Genomic DNA, 20,684 nt, shown 5'->3' with positions numbered 1-20,684 from the left:
GTGATGCAGATTGGTCAAGCAAACTAACAGCAGACACCTCAGGCTTTGGGCAACTCCATCTAAAGGCCTGCAAACAGATTTTAAAGCTGTCCCTCTCTTTTCATAGAGGTTGACTGGTTAAAAAGCCAGTCCCCAATTCAAAAGCACAGACAAAACTATTCTCTGACTGTGCGATGTATCACATCAGGACTAAAACCAGGCACGTATTTTTAAACTCATTCACTTAACACAGTATTTACTTCCTAGACTTTGATCTCGGCATCTCCTCTGACAACGTCAAATTCTTGGGTAATTCACATGTAACACAGCACTAAAGAAGAAAAACCAGTTTTAGCTGTATTGACTAAGCATCTTTTTTCCCCGTGACAGCTCACGTTTTTACCAGTAGAGCAAAAAACCCTTTGCCAATGGTTTGGAATGAAAGTTACATCAGATGTATATGTACAGGTGTGTTGATGGTCTGACCTGTTAAAAAAAAAAAAAAACAACAAACCAACGCAAAACCAATCCTCAAAACAGAGCACTGAAACCATTACGCATTGAAAACAAGCATTGTACACATCCACTACTCTCCCAAAACAAGTCACAAGTGCAATATCCTTTGAAAAAAATTGCTCCTCAAAGGAAACTCGGAGGCAGAGCTTTTTAGTGTTATGTTTAGTAAGATAATGTGGGCATGTGTTTGAAATCACAGGTTGGAATTTTTTTTAATTTTTTTTTTTATAAGGCAAGAGGTTTACGTTCCAGAAGAATAGATGGGGTAAAGAATGAAGAGATGTTTTGAAAATGACACATTCTTTCAAGTTTCATTCTCATTTGACATACATATTACAAAATAAAGATTTTTAAAAGTGCTATATGCTTTGTAAGTTTCATCACAATACGTAAAGCAAAATTTTACACCTGCTGCCTAAGACAAAGTGTTAGTGGCAGCGTCAGCGGTAGATTAGACTCTAGCTCTCTCATTTCTCTCAGTGTCTAAGACAATCTCCTTCATCACACTCAAACAACAGGCAAACAAACAACCCGCACTCTACTCATGTTGCAGAATAATTTAGAGTCATATTCTAAAGTAACAGACTCCATGAAGTTGATGACGTTCACTAGCGGCTTGCTTGATACCAAACCCAAGGCTCACTCTACCCAGTATCCTGCGGCTCTTTGATCAGCTAATACAGAGACAAAACGTTGAGAGGTATGTAACAATGACGACATTGACAGATATGCCAAAGGGATTTAAAAAAAGTCCAACAAAAAACAAATGTAAAAAAATTCATCCACCAGCCCTCAGCTGTTAGTTGATTTTAAAAAGGTAGAGTAGTTTGCAGTAAACAATGATATTTTAAATCCTCAAGGACATACAGAAACACTTCTCCCACCCAGCATCAGATGTGAAGGATTTCTGCAGCACGGTCTTCTGTCTCTGTGTAATGTGAAGAGTTTGTGTCTGAATGACGAACCCCAAGCATTTCTTTACTTTCGAAGTTTGGCTCCATTAGTGCAGGTTTTTCAAAAATATTCTTTTTGCTAGTTTCGGGACAGTTTTGTACATATATTACTCGGTTATAAGCTTTAAGTCTCTTCCACAGCTGTATGTACACTTTGCATTGTACATACATGAACAGAAGTCCCCCAGTGAAACCAATAGCCACAACCACCAGCTTAGTCCAAAATGGCCACTCTAGAATCCCTGTAAGAAAGAAAATTAGAAAAAAAGAAAGAAAAAGGACCAGGTCAGTATCGTCTGGACTACATTGGATCTCTCAAAAGTATCCTTTAGGGAAACAGTCACGGAGTCTGGGCCATGCAAACTATTCTTATTTTGCCATTTTTCTTGTTTGGCCTTTTTTTTTTCCCCCCTTCAAGTCAAACACATGCAGACTTCTACTTCACATACTACATTTATTCTCATCCACCATAGGAAAAATAAAACAATTGATCCTTTGTGTCTGAGCCCTTCTGCAGCACAATCACAAAGAGTGAAAGCAACAGCCAGTAATAAGTTTATGTCTTTTTACACCTGTTTTTAAAGTAAAATTGGATCAGATTATGAAAGGGATTCTATGGCATTGTTTCCTTTTCATAGCAGGAAGCTCAACCCAAGAAGTCCGTTCCACTCTGAGATCACTGTGACAACATTGAGCCATAGTCTTTAAACTCAAAAGGGAACAACTGGTACCATCTAGCTTGACGTGTTTGTTATGTATACCAGAAAATTTTATCTGCCTCAGACCCAGTAACTTGTAGTTGAACTAAAAATCTCTCTTCTGATGCAAAACTGCAAGTGTTGGAGATGCTGAAGCATTCTGGCAAGCTCCCCCTCCATGTTAAAAATGATCGCCGTTTGAGAGACTATTCATTTCACACATCTTCTGCTTACATAGGTCCTGTATCCACCTGGTTTCTCTCCTCTTTAATGATAAGTGGCATCACAAGATGGATATGAAACCATGCTGAATCACCCACTACCAGGGTTCTCAGAAAATAAAACCATGGCCTCCCAAGTATTTGAAGCTTTTACCAAGATACAGGCCAATGTTCTTTTGGAAATACATGGTAGCGTGGGAGGAATGAAAATATTTTAGTCCAAAAATACAAAGGGTACTGCAATGTGACTACTGATGAAATCGCACCCATGATTAATACCTGAACCTCTGATTCACAGGTGAACTATCTGATGCCATCTGTAGGCAGTGACAGCATACGCTTGCCCCTGTGGAGACACGAATGTGTACCCACACACACTCCCCACGCCCCTCCAGCTCATGACAGGACTCCCTAGATACAGAATCCAAACGAAGGGAGCAAAGGAAGCATTGTAACAAGTGCTAAATATTCACACTAATCCTCCTATTTGCGTTCATCTAATATATTTATTGGCTAAAATAACCTGGAGACACTTTGAAAGCATATGTTTTTCATTATCATACAGAAATCTTGCACTGAAAGGCCAACAATTTTCAGCACACATGGAAGAGATGGGGTTGGATGGAACAGAAATGTAAAGATTTGATTTAAAGCAGCTTCCTGACTTCCTGACAGTTGTCATGAACAATCAAACTACAAATGAGAAACAACAGCAAAACTGTTCAGTTTGAAGTGTGATTCTGCTCTGAAGAGACTGTAACAGCTCTGTGGATTTGCAGGTTTATTGATGAAACCTACCTCAGCTACCTCCCCAGATGATGCTCTTCAATCACCAGCAAAACATTTTCCAACTGCATGTCTAGTTGGCACGCAATGTCTGTGAGCAAGGACAGCTTGCCTTCTGATGGCTCCCAGCCTTGGTAGATACCCTGTCCCTTCCAAACCCGCCTTCATGGGCAGCTCAGCTGCCTGAGAAACAGTTCTGTGACAGCTGCAAATTTGCAGCTCAGCACACCCAGGTAAATAGATTTTGGTTCAGTAAGTTTACAGCTGGTACACTAAAGAAAAACTACTATTCAAGAAGTTAAGACATCCCTGCAGTGGGGTGGCAGCCACAACATGAATTGCAGTGCACCTCCTCTCAACTGTGCGAACTAGAGTTCTAAGAATCAACCTGAATGTCTTCTGCTTCAGGCACAAGCACCGATAAAAATTTCTTCAGTCTAACATGGCGCTCAGAGGAAACTTGTGCTAACCCACCTCACAGATGACCGAATAGAAATAAAACCCTGTTGATTTACCTCAAAGATTTGGATTTAGGTTCCTCTTACTTCTTCTCTTTTTAAAAACTGTTCTGGTTTTGGCCAGTAGCCATAGCGGCAAACAAATGCTCACGTCCTTATCTGCTCAGCAAGTGTTCCAATTCAAAACTAAATTAGCTAAGGCACTGCAATTTTGTGTCTGGCTACAGTGGATTAGCTCTCATATCTGTGCATTTCACAAGTGCAAACTAAATTGACTTGAAAGAGACTTAAAAAGCACCCACCGATGAATTTACACGGATTTAAACAAACCATTTTAGAACAGTGCTTTTACACCAACCCAACCTCAGGCTAAAGCTGACTAGTCTAAGTATAAACATGACCTGCACACTCATGCTCTGCATCCTCTCTACATTCAAGATAAATAATTATTCCAAGAGAACAAGTGGGAAGATAAGCAAGTAACATACCAGTAGTCTGTCCTTGTTTAATCTCTTCAGCAGTCCTGTCTATCAGGACATAGAGAGACCACACAACACAGGTGATGGCAATGATGTGGAATGTTACAGAGCACATGATCTTCCTCCTCTCGCTGGCCGTCATCTGCAGCTTCTCCCACTGGCAAGAAACCCAGAAGCAGAGCAAGAGATTAGGTGTTTACTGTAGTTACTAGAGAATAAGCAAAGAGAACATTGATAAGAACAAAAACCAGGCAGGAGACCAGTTTCCCCCTAACACGGATTTTAAAAGTCAGATGGCATATTGCTCCAACCACAGCATGCGTGTGACAGCAGGCAGCTCACCCTGCTGCAACGGGAGCGGTCCTGGTGCCGGAGGGGACCTCCAGCACTCAGCTCCGATCTGGAGCCTCGGCACAACGTCATCACACCCTGCTTACCCACGCAGGCACAACTCCAGCACAGAGGGACCCTAATGGGAGGTCTTGTGCTGCGTGAGCGAGGCTGCTCCTTCGTGCGTTCCCCACTCGACAGCAGATGCTCATAGTCACCGCTGAGCATCATGAGTAGCAAAGGGTACCCTTGCTCAGGCAGACGTTCAATAAAACACTGCAAGGAAAATGGTACATGATCCAATTGACTGGTGCGTGCAAGACATCTCAAGCTGAGCTCTGTTAGAGTCCCTTGGTGCACAGTCAAGGCTGTTTAGTTCTCACCTCCTACCTCCAAGGGTTTCATTCAATCTTCACATATATCTAACACTACTTACAGCAGCGACACCCATATTTTATTTTCAGTGTTTTGAGTGCACTTAAATACATGTAGAATATACAATGTACAAGAATATACAGTAAAACTGGGATGACAGCTTTTGTAAGTGAGAGGTCACAGCAAATTAAATCCCCAGACCTGCATCTATCAACAATGTTTATACAGCTCAAATAGAAACCACAAAGTCAGGCTGCAGTCATTTAGGAAAGATACAAAGAAACTAGACAATTATTACAGATGTTTCTAACTTTTCAAAAACAGCTTGCTTTTTTTTTTTTTTCACCTCAACACCCGGAAGCTTTTTTTAAAATTATTTATTACAATTTCCCTATGTATACAATTAAAGTTTTTACACATGGGTTACACATCCCTTAGCGTATCTGCCTGGAACAGAGAGTTAAAATGGGCTTTTCTCACACTTTCACAAACTATATGCTGGGGCACATAAGCTTCTCATAAATACCTATGTGTTTCTAGAGAAGTGCATTTGATGTCTCCTAGAAAAATTTGTAGAAAAAGAGGACTTAGAAAAGGAGGAATAATGTGGAAGACAGTGAAGATGACCTGACTGGTATGACTGAGATCACCCGTTACATTTTATTTCCACTACTACAAATACAAGAATAGTTGAAACTTGAAACAGAGACTTTGTGATTCTTTCCATCTTGCCAACAATCTGGTCAGTCCAGGTCTGTGGGCATCCGAATCTCATCATGGCACAAGAATTGAAGACTTCCACCAATGACATGCTAGACATGTCATGCTAGAAAGTTACATTCTTTCAATCTTCTCAGAAAAAGATTGGACAAAACATTCCCTTTGAATGTTGTGTTTTAAACAGAGAATTTGCTTTTCCATCTAAAAAAGGAGTTCACTTTTGACAGAAAGTATAAATTCATTTCTTTTGTCAAATGAAATCTATTTGTGAATGGTCCTACAGAGCCATGAGGAGTTATGTTTTGACTAAGTTATATTTCTCTTTTCTGTTCCACAGTTTGAGCTCCTCTGCTGAACAAATCTCTCGTGAACTGACGGCTCCACAGCCACCGAACCAACTTATACCACCTCATCTCTTCAAGAGATATGACTGCACAGCAAAAGAAGATATTCTGCAAACTATCCACTAGCCCAGAGAGGAAACTAGAATCTGTAGGTCCTTGCTGCATTATTCCGATGACACAGCATGCGGCATTTCCCAATTAAAATAGTCAGCATTTCTGTGGTTTTGAAGTGTTGTTAAAACAAAAAATTCAGCAGAAAATTGAATGTCCTTTTTTTCCCCATTGAAATTTTAAAACAGAGTATCCCTCTCATCTCCCCTCATCTTCACTTAAACTATGACACATTTTTTTCTCATTCTCTTCCCTTAGTAACTTAGTGTTTGAACAGACCAATACAGTGCTGTGACACAACCTTAACATCTGAAGACATTTAATTCCATTTCTACCCTACAGACAAGCACAAGCCCTGTTATTCATCCCATCCTGTTTGTAATCACCAGTTCCAGACTGTTTTCTCCTGACTGACAAGATACCATAAAGGCTGAGTTGAAGATACAGAGGTGGCTCATCTTCTGGCTGCAGCTGAACCTCTAAAAGACTCCAGATATATTTGAGAGGTAAATTCCTTCTTCTCCTTCTGTTCATGGCTCTGTCCCTACCTTCTGGCACCCGGTCTCTTTCCCCTGGATGACCTTTCAGATATATGCAACGATGCTTGTGGTTGCCCCATCCCTGGAAGTGTTCAAGGCCAGGTTGGACGAGGCTTTGGGCAACCTGGTGTAGTGGAGGATTTCTCTGCCCATGGCAGTGGGGTTGGAACTAGATGATCTTTAAGGTCCCTTCCAACCCTAACCATTCTACGATTCTATGCTGAGTAACTCATTTCTGAAGGAGCCCAACAGCTTTTTCCCACAGGGCACAAATATTCAGAAAATGCTTCCCACCCACTCCACGCACAGAAAAAACAGCAGCTGATTGCCAACTATAGCAACTCTTCTTACTTGGGATTCTCTAGAGTCATTACTTTAATGTCCTACAGCTGGGCTGTGCAAAGTGTTGTCTGTACAGATAACAGAGCCTACGACAGCCAACACTGCAGCTCAGAGATACTATGCTCTGTGCCAAGGGGCTATCAAGGAAAAATCTGCACTTCTTAGAAGGCAGTGATTTGCTGCAGTCATAAGCAAAGGTTGTCCTACCAACTGACAGGACACAAGCAACCTGTACATTTCTGTAAAAAACAAAGATGTGTTTGAAATCTGCTCTATTTTCTGCTAGGAATCACTTTTAGGAATCGGACAGCTTCTCGCAACAGCTTTCAGATGGCTGCAGTAGGGACTTCCCACCCTGCATGATTTAGGCTTATGATAATTTAATTTAACATTTCTCATTTATTCTAGTTCCAGATTGAGATTATTGTTATTAAACTCTTCCACTTTGGTAGACATGACAAGATTTGTCTGTGCTAAGAATACCAGTGACTTCCATCTCAAAATCCTGATGGTAAGGACCAATTCAACTGGAAAGCCTGGGGGATGTGGGAGAACAAAAAGGACACAAGCGCAAAACTGGCCTTACAATACAAGTAGCATTGAAGCACCTATACTTTAAGTCACCAGATTTATGAAAGGTACTTTCCTGTAAAACAAAAATATAGGTTCTAGCAACCTGAAGTACTAAAACCTAGTCATTCACAGTCTAAAAAAAGGTAAAAATTAGAACATATTTATTGGTGAACCTCCTTCTACTCGCACTGTAATATTTTCACTAAAATAGGTTTGCTCCTTTAAAAAGGTACAATTTTAAACCAAATAACACTCAGAAAGTGTGATTTAAAGGAATTTTAACCTGAAATCCTCATATTTTCAAGACAACTTAAAAGCCATGTGGATCTCGGAGCAGCAAACTACAGCAGGTAACAGTAAAACAAAACTCCATATTTAAAAAAACCCGTAGGTAACTGCAGAGCAAATACCTTTGTGTATCAACTCTAAAACGTAACTGTAAAGAAAAAACATCATGTTGCTGCATGCACATATGCACGTGTGTGTGTATGTATGTACATTTACACACAGAGAGCTGCTGGGCTACAATCGTTAACTCTCAGAGCTGGATTCCACTGATGTTGAATTTGCCAGGCTGTGTTAATCTAAATTCTTTTGCACCTATACAAAACTGACCAGACTTACTAAGGAGCCACAGAAACATGACAAATACGTGGGGAGTGCTGTAGGCTCATGGGCAAGGACTGCCTCTTTTCAGAGTGGATCTGTGTTTAACAAAGTATTTCCTCGGGGAAGCAGGTCTTGTGCCTACCTTCCGCAAAGGCTTCAGTTTTGTCTCCATGATGAACTCGTACTTGCACAGTTCACAGCACCGTGTATCTGAGCTCTTGATCCATTGCTGCAGGCAGGCTTGGTGCACAAAATGAAGACTTCCCGTGCAGTGACAGGGTGTAATCAAAGGGCTCTCATCATCTCCTTCACAGTGACATATCCTGAATCAGAAGCAAAGCTGCTCATTAGGAGAAGAGGAAGCAGAAAGGATGTGGAAGGGGCATGTAATATCTGTGATCACATTCAGTTGTCCACTCAGGATCCTGAGACATACATATCAAAGGAATGTGTTCCATAAAGGAGCTAAAGCTAAAGAACTCCCTTGCTGCGCAAGCACATACACAGGCACAAAATAATGGAGCACAGACATTGCTAACTAGACAGCTGCTTTCTAACAGATGAGGCGGATGCACAGAGCCTGACAGAAATGCAGTATCCAAAAGAAAAAACAGGGTAAGAAATGACAACGCTTCATCTAGAACAACAGCACTTAACTGAATATAGCATTTAAACAGATCAGACAGCACTTTCCAAGACAAAATACGCAGAAAGAGGTACAGCTACTCATGGATTACGATCTGAAACTGAAGATAACACAAAATTCCCAAATCAATGGTGAAAGCCAGCCCCAGTATCATGAAGAGTTAATTTAGACAGCCTGGATTTTGCACAAAAGAAGTGATTTTTTCTAGTGCCAATTGCTAAGAGACAGATTCCCACTGCAAAGCCACAGCACTGAATCTCCTCAAAATACAGCTACTCTATATGATCTAATGGCTTTACTATCCAATTCTTACTTTGCAAGAGCTGCTAAGGAAGCAAGCATCGGCTCTGCAAAACTCGTTTCCCTCACAGCCTAACTGTGCAGACAGCAAGGACACCCGATATACCATTACTACCAGGTGCTGGCATTTGATTTACAGCTTCAATTTATACACAACTCTTGGGTTGCATCAAACATCACTAAGTCCTTCTAACCGTGAGGAAGAGGTCATGAATTGAAAGGGGGATGGTAAGGAGCTCAGGGAATGAATATAAGTTACTAAGCATATGTGAAGTACACCCTGGCAGGCTGCCATCCCTGTCTATTACTAAAAATCTCTTACTGATGTGTAGCATCTTGCCTCCTGTGACCTTGCTGATAGCTGGCAAGTGGAAATGAAGGAGTGGGTGGATTACAAGAGCGTCTTGTTGGTGACAAGCCAGTACGGAACTAGATTTTGCTGCTAATAAGAAGGGAAATCAAATAATGCTGGCAAGCAGTAACAAAACCAGCTTCAGAAAGCGCTGTCAGGAAGGAGAAAGATTAGGATAGTAAAATGCTAGATAGAACGATGGGCCATTTGCTTGTGTACTTGGTGACTCCTGCTCCTCAGCCACATTTTGGAGCTGGGATGGGGCAGACCTGCGGACAAGTCACCATGAAGACAGTTCAGAGCTGGCTGTTCCCACCACCTGTGCACGATTAGTCCTCTGTAGTTGGAACAAGGACACCCATCCTTTTTGGACCTCACACAGGCCCACCACTAACACCCAGATCCCCCTTTCAACTAAGGCATCTGGAAAGCCCTTTACAAATAAAAGAGTGTAGTGGGATATAAACTGTGAGGAAAAAACAACAACAACAAAAAAATCTTAATCTATATTGACCTGATCTCAGAAGCAATGTTCAAACAGCCTCTTTTCCTCCTGACTCCCCACCCTCCAATCCAAACCAGCAGTGACTGTCAGGACAACACATTGCTCATTAAAAGCTAAGACACGTTCAGCTTGGCCTTTATTATGTGTAGCTGATTCTCTCATGATATTCCCAGTTTGGGCATTGGTAAGAGAAAAACACCATTTCAGAACCTCAAACCTGAAACAAATTGTCAGAGAATTTATTTGACTCCAAAGGAATTTTTTTTTGCTTAGTAGCCTTGTTAAGTGCATCAGAGGGACACAGGAGAGCAGAGAGAAGGTCGCATGCTTCAAATCGCACATATTAAAGCAAGGTGACAGGGTGAAACAAAAGACAGAAACGGCACAAAGGCAGGGGAAAGCAGAATGGTCACCACTGCACACAGGAGGGCTTGAAGGTAGGCGGTTCTCTGCTAAACCAACCTGCAGGTATCCCCCGATGTGGACACAGGGGAGAGAGGGGGGAATTTTTCTGAGAGGGGGGAAGGACAGTCAAGGTCACTGTCCTTCTCAACTGAACAAAGCGGTGCCCGCTGCTCTTTTGTTTTCAATTTCACTGAGGTGCTGTCCTCAAAGACGTCATCATCTCCCATATCATCAGAGCAGAAGTCCGTGCTTTCCACCAGCACGCTGGAGGATTTCTCAGCTTGGAAGTGACTGGAATAGCTCTCCAGTTCGTGGAACTTATGCAGGCTGCTGGTGCTGGAGGTGTGGGAGAAGGAAAAAAGGTAACGCAACAGTTTCTTGCTCCTTGAGGTGTCATGGTCCACTTTGTCCTCCAGCAAGGGGATATGTACAGCACTGTTGTTCTCTGCTTCTCCTGATGCGCTCGAGTAGTTGGAAAGGGAAGGGATGTAGGAGTGCTTAGAATTGCTATAAGAAAGAGGCTTGAGATTCAGCAGTTTCCTCTCTTTAAGATGAAATTTGTTAATCCTTAAACACTGCTCTTGAGTTGGGGTCAATTTGCCTTCTGAGCGTGTTCGCTCCACATAGTCAAAGCACTCGCTGGTGCTCTGCGCCTTTTGGTCCACGTCATTGAGGGACTTGGAGAATTTCAGAGCACAGGTGGGCTTTGCATTCTTAGCAGACCTGAGTGCCTGTCCCCGATCCTGCCCACGGGAATTTCTCTTTGCTGCATGTAATGTGTCCTGACAGACAACTGTCACAGTGACCCCTTGTGTCAGAGGGCTCTGGCAGTGAGGATTTTTCAAGACAACAGCAGACTGCACTGGACTGTGATGACAACACTCAGAAAACACTGCACTGGAACTGCATGCAGAACAGTGGAATAAAAGCACAGAAAGTAAAAAACAATTACATAAGAGAACACATATAATTAAAAGTGAAGAAATGAGAATTACAGCTAGTGTGGGAATGGCAAACATAGCGGGGGCCAAACAGTCAGTGGGATTCAACGAAGCAGTGTTAGACAGCAGTTGAGTCAAACAGATGGGATGCTTCAAAGGGGAACCCCATATTGCTTACTTCCCCATACACGTGCTTTTTCAGCTTTTTCTTATTTGAACCTTGCACAAGCCTCACTGTATCCATGCAAACAACACACTTTACCTGCAGATGTCCTGGGTGGATGGCGTAACTGAAGTTCGAGAGAAGCTATGAGGAGCTGAGACAGAGGTTGGACTTCCAGCCTGCAGTGAAATTAAAACAAACACACACACAAAAAGCAAGTCACAAGTCAGAAGAGTTTGGTATACACAGCGATCGGCTTCAGGGTTAAACACAGCATATGGAGTCAGATATCACTTTACATCAGATATTCAAGGGCTAGTTGCAAGAAAGCAGCTTTGCTGTCAAACACTAAAAAGGAAGATCACACAGCCTCATCCTTGGAAAAGTAGTAATCAGAACAGAAATGTTTTCCCTCAAGGTCAAACGCAGTCATCTCTGGAGCGGAACCTGCCAGCTGTCAAACATTGCACAGAACAATAGCTCAGGAAATGAGCAATGCTACAGTAATTAGAATAATTAGATGGAGGTGTGTGTATAGACTAGTGGGAATTTAGCTACCACATAAGAGCTAATCCTTCCACTTATAATGATGACAAGAGATTAGAGGCTTGGGTTGCTTTTTTTCACAAGACAGAGCCATCAGTAATTCAGTAACTCAGACACTATTTGGGGACTTATTTGCCGTACTAGCATATGCACATGAGCACCATCTGCCAAACCAAACCACTCCCTGAAGTACTCTTTGTACTTTGCGAGGAGGCCTTTCATCTTGCTCTTGCTCTGACAGGGTCTTCCACCTACTTGGAGAAGAGGTGTGGCAGCAGTCACATTCCTAAGATCCAACAAGAGCACAGTGAGAAATAGAGTAACTGAAGAATTCAGAATTCAGCTAAACTAACTCAAAAAAATAAAGCTAGGCTTTTGGCATATTTAACACTTAATAGACAAGCCTCTAAAATCAAAATGGTAAGAACAATCATTGTCTCAGAGTTGGGGCTCAATGGGCTATTATTACAGGCGTTTTCTACCACTATATTCTGCGGGTCACTAACAGAAACTTCTTGACCCTTCCTAGAGGTTTTGGCGAGAAGACCTGTGTCGACAACCTCGTAACAGAGAATCTTTAAACCTGGTTTTCCCATGTTCCACAGCTGCTGGATAGGCTGTGCCGCTGTCGTGGTTTTAGGCTGATTCAGCAACTAAAACTCACACAGTCTCTCCTTCTCCAGTAAAGTAGAGAGGAGAGAAAAAAACCAAAGGGACTGAGGGTTGAGACAAGAACAGAGGGAGCACCCACCAACCATGGTCCTGGGCAAAACAGACAGGGCTTTCTCAAAGCAAAACAGCTTATTAATGATTACTTAGAAGGACAAAGGGAAACAAAAACCGATTACTCGAGAGGACAGAAAGAAACAAAACCAGATCTTAAAACCGACACCTTCCCCCCCCCCTTTCCTTTTCCTCCCGGCTCTACCTCCTCCCCCCAGCAGCACAGGGGGCAGGGACTGGGGGAGTGCAGGTCAGTTCATTCCGTGCTGTTACTGCTGCTTCTTTCTTAAAGGAGAAGGAGTCCTTACACCCTTTTCCCCTGCTCCAATGGATCCCCTACCCATGAGGAAAAATCCACGAACTTCTCCAGCGTGAGTCCAGCCCACTGGAAACAATCCTTCCCCACAGATTGCTCCGGTGTGGGCTTTACCACAGTCTCGGGGACTTAGGGAGCTGTAGCCACTCGCTCCGGCGTGGGTCGTCACACAGACTCCAGATGCCCCTCTGCCTTGTCGTGCACCCCAACACGACCATCCTCAGGCTCAGGCATCTTCTCCCCACGGGCTGCGAGTGGGTCTCTGCTCCACCGAGGCCGTCCTGGTTGCAGGGGGGCCGCCTGCTATCTCACCATCAGCCGCAGGGGAAACTCGGCTCCGGCACACCTCCTCCCGCTCCATCCTCACTGACCTGCTGTCGATGCGGCTGTTTCTCTCAGACCTCAGTCCTCTCCAGGTGAACTCAGCCCAGTGGGCACCCTGGGAGTGGGGTGCCCCCGAGTTCCCCAGCTGGCTCCGCAGCCGCCATTCTCCGTGGGCGGCGCCGGCCTGATGCAGGCAGCTGCCCGGCCGGGAGCCAGGGAGCGGGGGCAGTGCCCTCCTCCCTTCTCTGCTCGATCCTGGGCGAAGCACCTTTTCCGGTTCCTTTGTCCTGACTTAAATAGGGCAATTCGCAGAGGTGCCCTATTGGCTCAACCCTGAGGGGGATGGCAGTCTGATCTGGTGGCCAGAACTAAGCCTAACCCGGTTCCAAAACCGGGGAGGTCGCAGGGAGCAAAATCCCTCTCCTGCCACCAGAACCACCCCCCCCTCCACATCAAACCATGACAGCCGCTCACCCACCGCTGCAAAACGCTGCTTGAGTTTCAAAATTCAAACAAAGGTTTACAGCTCTTTTGATCTGCAAAGCAAAGCCTGAAACCCAGGAAGGAACAATGCAATCGGCAGTACCACACAAGTGTCAACACCACGCTGGGCTGCATGAAGACCAGCAGAGCCAGCACAGACTTCGGCCAGGCAAGTGCACAATGCCAGGCTAGGAGAGACCTCAGGTCACAAAAGGCGTGTTCCCATGGAAGCACGCTGTGTCCACCCCTGTGTTTCAGCTTGAGATGCCAAAGGTTGTGCAGCCATCACTGCTTCGATGGTCTCTGGTCATGGTGCAACACACACACACACACTGTATCCATCTCAGGTCTCTTCGATTCTATACTTAATTTATTAAAAACCCCTATGGTATATTTAAACAAGGCCGTTGCAGGCTTTTACACTCTCATAGCAAATGCAAGGATCCTTATCACACAATATACTCTTCTTTCTTTCTGAGAGAAGTTGGGTATACTAGGACACACATGCTGCTTTATAGATACAATCATCATCTTCCATGTTACGGGATTCATCTGTTAAGGTTTTGTTTCTTTAGCCAATAGCACTAAAAAGAGTGATGTGTCTGGCCTCATCCTGGGATGTCTCAGGTGCATCGAGCCTGAAAAAACAAGTATCCATTTACAGCTGGGTCTGCAAGAGTTGAGGACAAGACTCAAAACACACACCTCTTGATCCGCAGCAAAACACTGTCTCTTACTTCCCATCCTAGCCAGCTGGGTATGCGCATAGAATAAAAACCAAGCGAATAACCTTGGGCCAGAAAGCAAACTGAACTATGTTATGACTGTTGCAAAACAAATTAAAGATCAATTATTGGCTTTCTCCTGGAAACTATGGTTCTTTACATTTTACAGCACTTGCACATGCTAGTGATATAGAATGCTGATCATATGATGAGGTGAATTCAGGTATTACTTGGAAATTTGTTCTCTATTTGATGTTTAACCTCTCCTAAAAGCAGGTAAATCTCTAATTTCAAATTCTATCCTTTAAAAAGAGTTTGTGCAGTAATTACTTTTTTTTTTAAAGAAAGACTGACAAGTTAGTGAAAGACCTGACACACTATAATCTGCTGCCACAATTATGCCAATGAAAATTAATAAGACTTAAGGAATGAATTATTTAAAAAGACATATTTGGCAATCTTCTAAAAACAAAATATTGAACCAGTGAAACAGTACGTTGCATTCTGCCATGGAAACAGAGCCTCATATTGTTGGAACTGAAGTCACAAATCAATTAATATATCTGTCTCAGGTTTTATGTTATGAGCAAATCACAGAAGTTAACCTGCTTAGAATGAATCCAATCTCTCCACTCCTTCACTTTAGCAATGAAGCTTTCAAAAAAAAAGACAGCGGTATATATGATGTGACAGTCTAATAGCAGATGACTAGATTCAATGATCCAAAATTTCCCTTCCAAATCCTTGTTACTTGTTTCTTGATCCAATTAGCTGGTACTAAGTGTCAAAGTCTGGCCACTTGGGAAATCAAAAGGCTGGGACAAGCAAGAAATTGTGGAATTTCATTCACGTTTCAAGCTCACTGTTCTGTTTCTAGATGCCAGCAATGTTCAGGACAGCTTGCAAAAAACCCCACATCTCAAGCACATTTCCTTTTCCTCCTATCAAAGGAGGTAATTTGCTTCATCTTCATACATAATGCAAACACAACCAAAATACGAACAGAAGTTAATACATTTGGAAAGGCACCACAAAGTGGAACAACAAAACACTGGAGGAAGTTATGCCCCACCCTCGATCTAAGCTAACATAAGCTGTGGCTTCCACCAAAATCCACGGTTCAATGAGCCTCCAGTCTCTCAGTCTGTCCTCCTTTCCTCCCGTGCTTTTTGCTAATGAAACTATTTACGCAGCTGCACTGCAAATCAGATTAGGACAGTGAGGTGAGGCAAAACTAACCACTTCTTCTACTGAGCTTGTTTAATGCTAGTCACTTCCCTAGTTTCAGCTGCCGGAGGAACTTAGAGCAATGAGCCTCTAATGGCGAGGCACAACTCACCGACAAGAGAAGAGCACAGTATAATGCAAGCTGCTGCCAACAGCCCAAGAAGTAAGTTCTGGCAGTCCCAGATGCAGAGGTGCACGCAGGTGATGCTCACCAGTTCGCACAGCTCGCCTGGGTTCACCAACGTGGATACAGCAGCTATCAGCCAGAGAGGTGCCACAGAAAAGAAGAAACGTCGGCAGCCTTGGGCCAGAACAGGGCAAAGAAGAGGTACTGTGATGGGTGAATGCAACAGAGAGGTAGACCCAGCTAGCCTGGAGCTCTGACGCTGCTCCCATGCAATGCTCAGCTCTAAAGAGGCTGGGAAAATAAGCAATCAAAGCTTCCACCACTCTGTATGACACACACCCCATCCTTAATGCCCCAGCAGCAGCCTCCCAAATAGCAGCACCTTTGGTTGAACTGGCTACTTACGATAGTGACCACAGCAGTAGGTTTTAAAGTACTCCTTGTCATTGGAAGTTTCTGCCATGCTCATTATGTGATGGGCAGCCTAAGCCTTGACAGCCTGAATTCAACCCTTCTAAAGCCAGAGTCACTTGCGGAATTTCTGTGGGCTTTCACACCCTTCGCATGGAGGAACATCACCTCCAACGAGAAGCCTTAGAGCTATGTGCTAGAGAGTTACCCCACACAGCCAGACTGGTTGCTTAAAATAGCTCAAGACTAAAGGTCAATAGTTAGTTAATTGTGTATATTGACATTCCCATCTAATGCAATTCAGAGAGGTCACGGTGTGGCCTTCTGCACTGGCGTTCAGATCATCACAGTGACTCTGAAGGCAGCAATCCCTGGAAGTCTACAGCTCTCTGGAAGGTTGCCATCAGGAAGATATATTACATATATTTTTATATACGAGTGTTTGTGCATGCATATATATATATATGTACATAACTTGTTCTCATTCTGCTCCCACTCCATGAACAGTGTGATCTGCTGGTGAAAGAACTCAGTCTTTTCTGATTACCCACTTGTGATTACATGCTGCACACCAAAACCCAAAAAGCCCACCCTGCCTCAGAAAATAAAGTCATCTTTGAAGCGAGCCATAGTGAACTTGTCAATGGCTTGAGTATATTCCAAGATAACCTGTTTTATTTGAGATGGCACTTCTGGGTATAGTTGCTGTCGTCTCACTCTGGACTGCACTTCAGTACTAGCAACTGTATCTCATTTTAAAGAACAGGGTCTGTCACATTCTAAAAACTTTATTCAATTATTCATTGAAGGTAAAAAGTTAGAAGCAACTTAACTCCAGAAGAATTCCTCTGCTGATCTGAAGTCTGAAGGAAGCAAAGAAAGGTTCTCCCCCACATTTGCAAACTACATCATTTCTAGGTGCCACATGAATAAGACCAATACTGTGGCCCTACTATTTGTGCTACAAAACCACGTAGAAGTCTCAGGTAAGGACCTGGAACTAACATACTAAGCCCTATACACGTTTAATAATGGACTACATCTTCCCTTTGGGCAGACAAAGAGTCAGAGAAAAGCAGCACAATTTTAAGCCTTTTACTCTGGAGGAACTGCAGCACAAGGAGCTTCAGACAAATACAAATTCAGCAAGAGCAACAAGCCAAACACTCCACAACCCAAATTTCAAACTGGCATCTTAATTACAGGTTTGCCTTTATTTTACGCTGTGATGAACCCATTTCAAAACTATGAATTTCTCCTGGGCTAAATAAAAATAAAAAGGGAACAATAAACATCCTAAAAGATAGCTGCACCTGCTGTCAAAAAAACTGATGCTAAAAGATGCCTCAAGTGCCACTAGGAGGCAGTTTCTGTCTGCCTCCCTTCCCCGGAAGAAGAACAACAGGAGCACAGTGGTCTTCTCCACTGAGCCAGCTCCAACCACCACCAGTCTCTATGGGGATTAAAGAGACACAGCTAACCATAGTAGGTGTTGGCTAAGTGGTAACATCTCCCACCACTGCCCCAGAGTTGTCCTGTCCCAAGCAAAACCAGTGATTGAGGCCCCACTACCTTTAATCCCACCCTCAAGCTATCCTCCTGCACTGTGATGCTTTTTCAGCACTGAGATCACAGTGCTGCGACCTGCAATGGGCCACGGGGAGCCTTGTTTGAATGAGATTCATCTGTCCTGGTATTAACACATCAGAATGACAAATGTGGCAGGAGCACATGGGAAAGACAGAATCAGTGGGACGGTTATCACACTCTGTGTTTTAGAAGAACTCATTGCTGAAGATCTATTTTCTCTCTCACACAGATCCTATTTAAACACGTATTAAGGCAAGGCTGCTGCTAGACATGGACACAGCAGGCACTTATCTTGCATAGTACATTTCCAGAGGCAGTGAAAGTCCCAGGTTCTGCTCCCTCCTTAGTTTACACCACAGAAACCAAGACCAACCACTCCATACCTGTTCCTCTAGCAGGATCTAGGTGCAGACAGTGCTCTAGGAAGAAAACAACAGTGATGGAGGCCTTGTGAAAAAAGGCACCAAGTGCCACTGCAAGGCACTCCATAGCTAGCCTGACTAGTCTTCACATAGGGAAAGGACACCTATTGAAGAGACCGAGGGAACCTGACTGTTTGTGCCACCCCTGCCCCATTCACCTCCCCTCGCTTTGACAGGGACAGCCCCAGCCCTATCTCACCCACAGTGGCAAAATTCTGTTCTGCCTGCTCTGCTGAGACGTCCTAAGTCTGGGCTGAAGGCAGGCAGGGAGGTCTCGATTAAACTCAAGGGACACATCCACCATTTGTCTGGAGCCACTGCAGAACAAATATAATTGTTTGGCTCCAGTCATCCACCGGGATGCAACATATTTGTGTTTTTACGCTTTCAGCACGCACTGTATTCCACGTATGTTAGCTGAAGTCTCTCGCTAAAGTGCACTGCAGCTGTGAAGTCTCCAATGCTCATCTGTGGAACAGACATGGTCATTTCACTGCACACATGCCAAAGGAGGCCTCCAGCTGAACTAGCACACCCAGGCAGCAGTGCAACGAGACCAACCAGTCCCGCCAAGTGGACTAACCTGACACTTGAGATAGCCAGAACAGGCCACCTATGAAAAGGCTGGATGTTGTGAAGGGCAGAGAGCCCTGATGACCGGTTGTTTTCAACCTCTTTAGCTTTTGCTAAACACCAACATGGCAGGATCAAACATCAGTAACTTCTAGTCTTTTCCATTAAATTCTCCCTACCAGACTTGTGCTATTTTGACTTCCAGCACATATTAAAATCAACCATCTTCGGCTGTGATAAGACGCATTATTAGAATGTAGAGTGGTTAAAAAAACTGGGGGGAGGGGTAGAAGATGTGGGAAAGAGGCATTCAAAATTTTCAGGATAATCAACTCTACCATATGATTTTGGCAACAATTCAATACAATCAGCAGTCAGTTGCTGGAAGAACTTTGTTCCATTCTTCATATAAGGTATATGAGTATGATTAAAATTATCTCAGGAAACCAGGTGCTAAGCTGAAGGCAGTTTCCCCTCATTCTTCATAAAGAAATCTAAAGGAGGATACTGGCAGGAACTTCCTCTAGAGATACCAGAGCTGAAGGCACTACAGAAAGGAGACTAGCTATCCTTTCAAAATCTCCCCAAGCGTAATTCAACCTGTCTATAGCACAGGATTAAGGTTGACTAAACCCAGTAACAAGTACACAGGTTCTGCCGGGAGAAAAAGAAGAAGAAATACAGCTCTTTGACTTTAAAATCTTCTTCAAAATACCTGGAATGGACGGAGTGAACAAAAGAGGAAAAGAAACTCCTGCAGGTTTCTCCTTCAGAGAGGGCCCTCATACTTATATCAAGTAAGAATCCAGCCCCAGGAGAGGGGATTTATCACAGCACAGTGAGACTATTGCGCTCCTTACGAACTTGACCGCATTGTGCACCAGCATGCGATTACTTGCTCTTGTGGGTGGGGAAAAGAGTATACCTTAATCTTCACACTATACAATTTTTCCTGTCTTTTCCTTTCTCCAATAGCTCAGTAGAAGGATTTTTTTCCTATTATTTTAAGAAACTTCTCTTTCCCTACTCCCGAGCTCATGTACCTGAACAGAACACCTCCGAGCAGTACTTCTTTTCAGCAAGCCTCGGTCATCTGATAGGTTACACGATAGCTAAGCTCTGTGATTGAAAAACCTGGACTGCTTTTTACGCACAAATGCTCACTGAATCCATCAAAGCTTCAGGCAACAGCGGACGTGTGTATTCATATGCTTTTCTAAATCTGTTCCAAGCTGATGAACAGCCTAAATGGATTTTAAATTTCATAGCAAGCTTAGGCTACCACTTTGCGTCTGCACTGGCTGCCATTCAGCCCAAGAATAATTTAATACTTCACAGTGTGCTTCTGCTCAAAAGATAAAACTGTACAGGCCTTCAGAAAAGACAAAACATTTACATTTATTAAGGAGTGCACTTTTGATTCCTTTGCTGTGATCTTCAAAGCTTATCCCTTAGAGGGCCACGAAAATAAGACTATAAAGTGCTTCCCCACTATGCTAAAATCAGCCCTCCAGAGTAATCAGATGACAGGAACAGCACACAGATGACCTGAAGATATTTCCGTACGTCACATCATCAGTTTCAGGATATATCAGACATTTTAAAGCTAAACAGTATCACTAATTTGAGGATAATTGTTTACAGACTAGCTTTGTTAGTGACTTCGTTTAATCTGCTTGTAAGAACGATTCCTTTATCTAAGAGCAGAGGGCATGAACTACCACCACTGTGGAAAACCCTTTTTTAGCTGCTCTCAGTAACTGGCAGCATTTTAGAATCAATTTCATTTATATTTAGAGGACGAAGCTTCTATAAAGCTTAATTATTTCTCTATGTGGCTTGTAAGATGAAGGCACTTACCAGTGAACTGTG

General features: G+C 43.3%; 1 protein-coding gene across 2 annotated transcripts in view; it reads right to left on the bottom strand.

Moving 5' to 3' along the window:
• Positions 1 to 204: 204 nt before the first annotated feature.
• MARCHF8 (membrane associated ring-CH-type finger 8) overlaps positions 205 to 20,684 on the bottom strand; it is a 102,402-nt gene continuing 81,922 nt past the window's right edge. Inside the window, exons 5-9 of one of the 2 annotated variants that reach the window (XM_086616591.1) lie at positions 11,445 to 11,524; positions 10,299 to 11,144; positions 8,176 to 8,356; positions 4,100 to 4,247; positions 205 to 1,690 (exon numbers count right to left, since the gene is read on the bottom strand). In XM_086616591.1, the coding sequence (XP_086472717.1) occupies positions 1,386 to 1,690; positions 4,100 to 4,247; positions 8,176 to 8,356; positions 10,299 to 11,144; positions 11,445 to 11,524 (1,560 nt within the window). In that variant the 3' untranslated portion in view covers positions 205 to 1,385. The remainder of the gene's footprint in view (positions 1,691 to 4,099; positions 4,248 to 8,175; positions 8,357 to 10,298; positions 11,145 to 11,444; positions 11,525 to 20,684) is intronic. The other variant, XM_086616592.1, reaches the window with a different exon arrangement.

This window comes from Tauraco erythrolophus, chromosome 9 (assembly GCF_009769465.1).
Source record: "Tauraco erythrolophus isolate bTauEry1 chromosome 9, bTauEry1.pri, whole genome shotgun sequence".
In the NCBI taxonomy this organism is placed as follows: domain Eukaryota; kingdom Metazoa; phylum Chordata; class Aves; order Musophagiformes; family Musophagidae; genus Tauraco; species Tauraco erythrolophus.
Note: the sequence above shows the minus strand (reverse complement) of the source record. Positions and strands in the feature narration are given on the sequence as shown.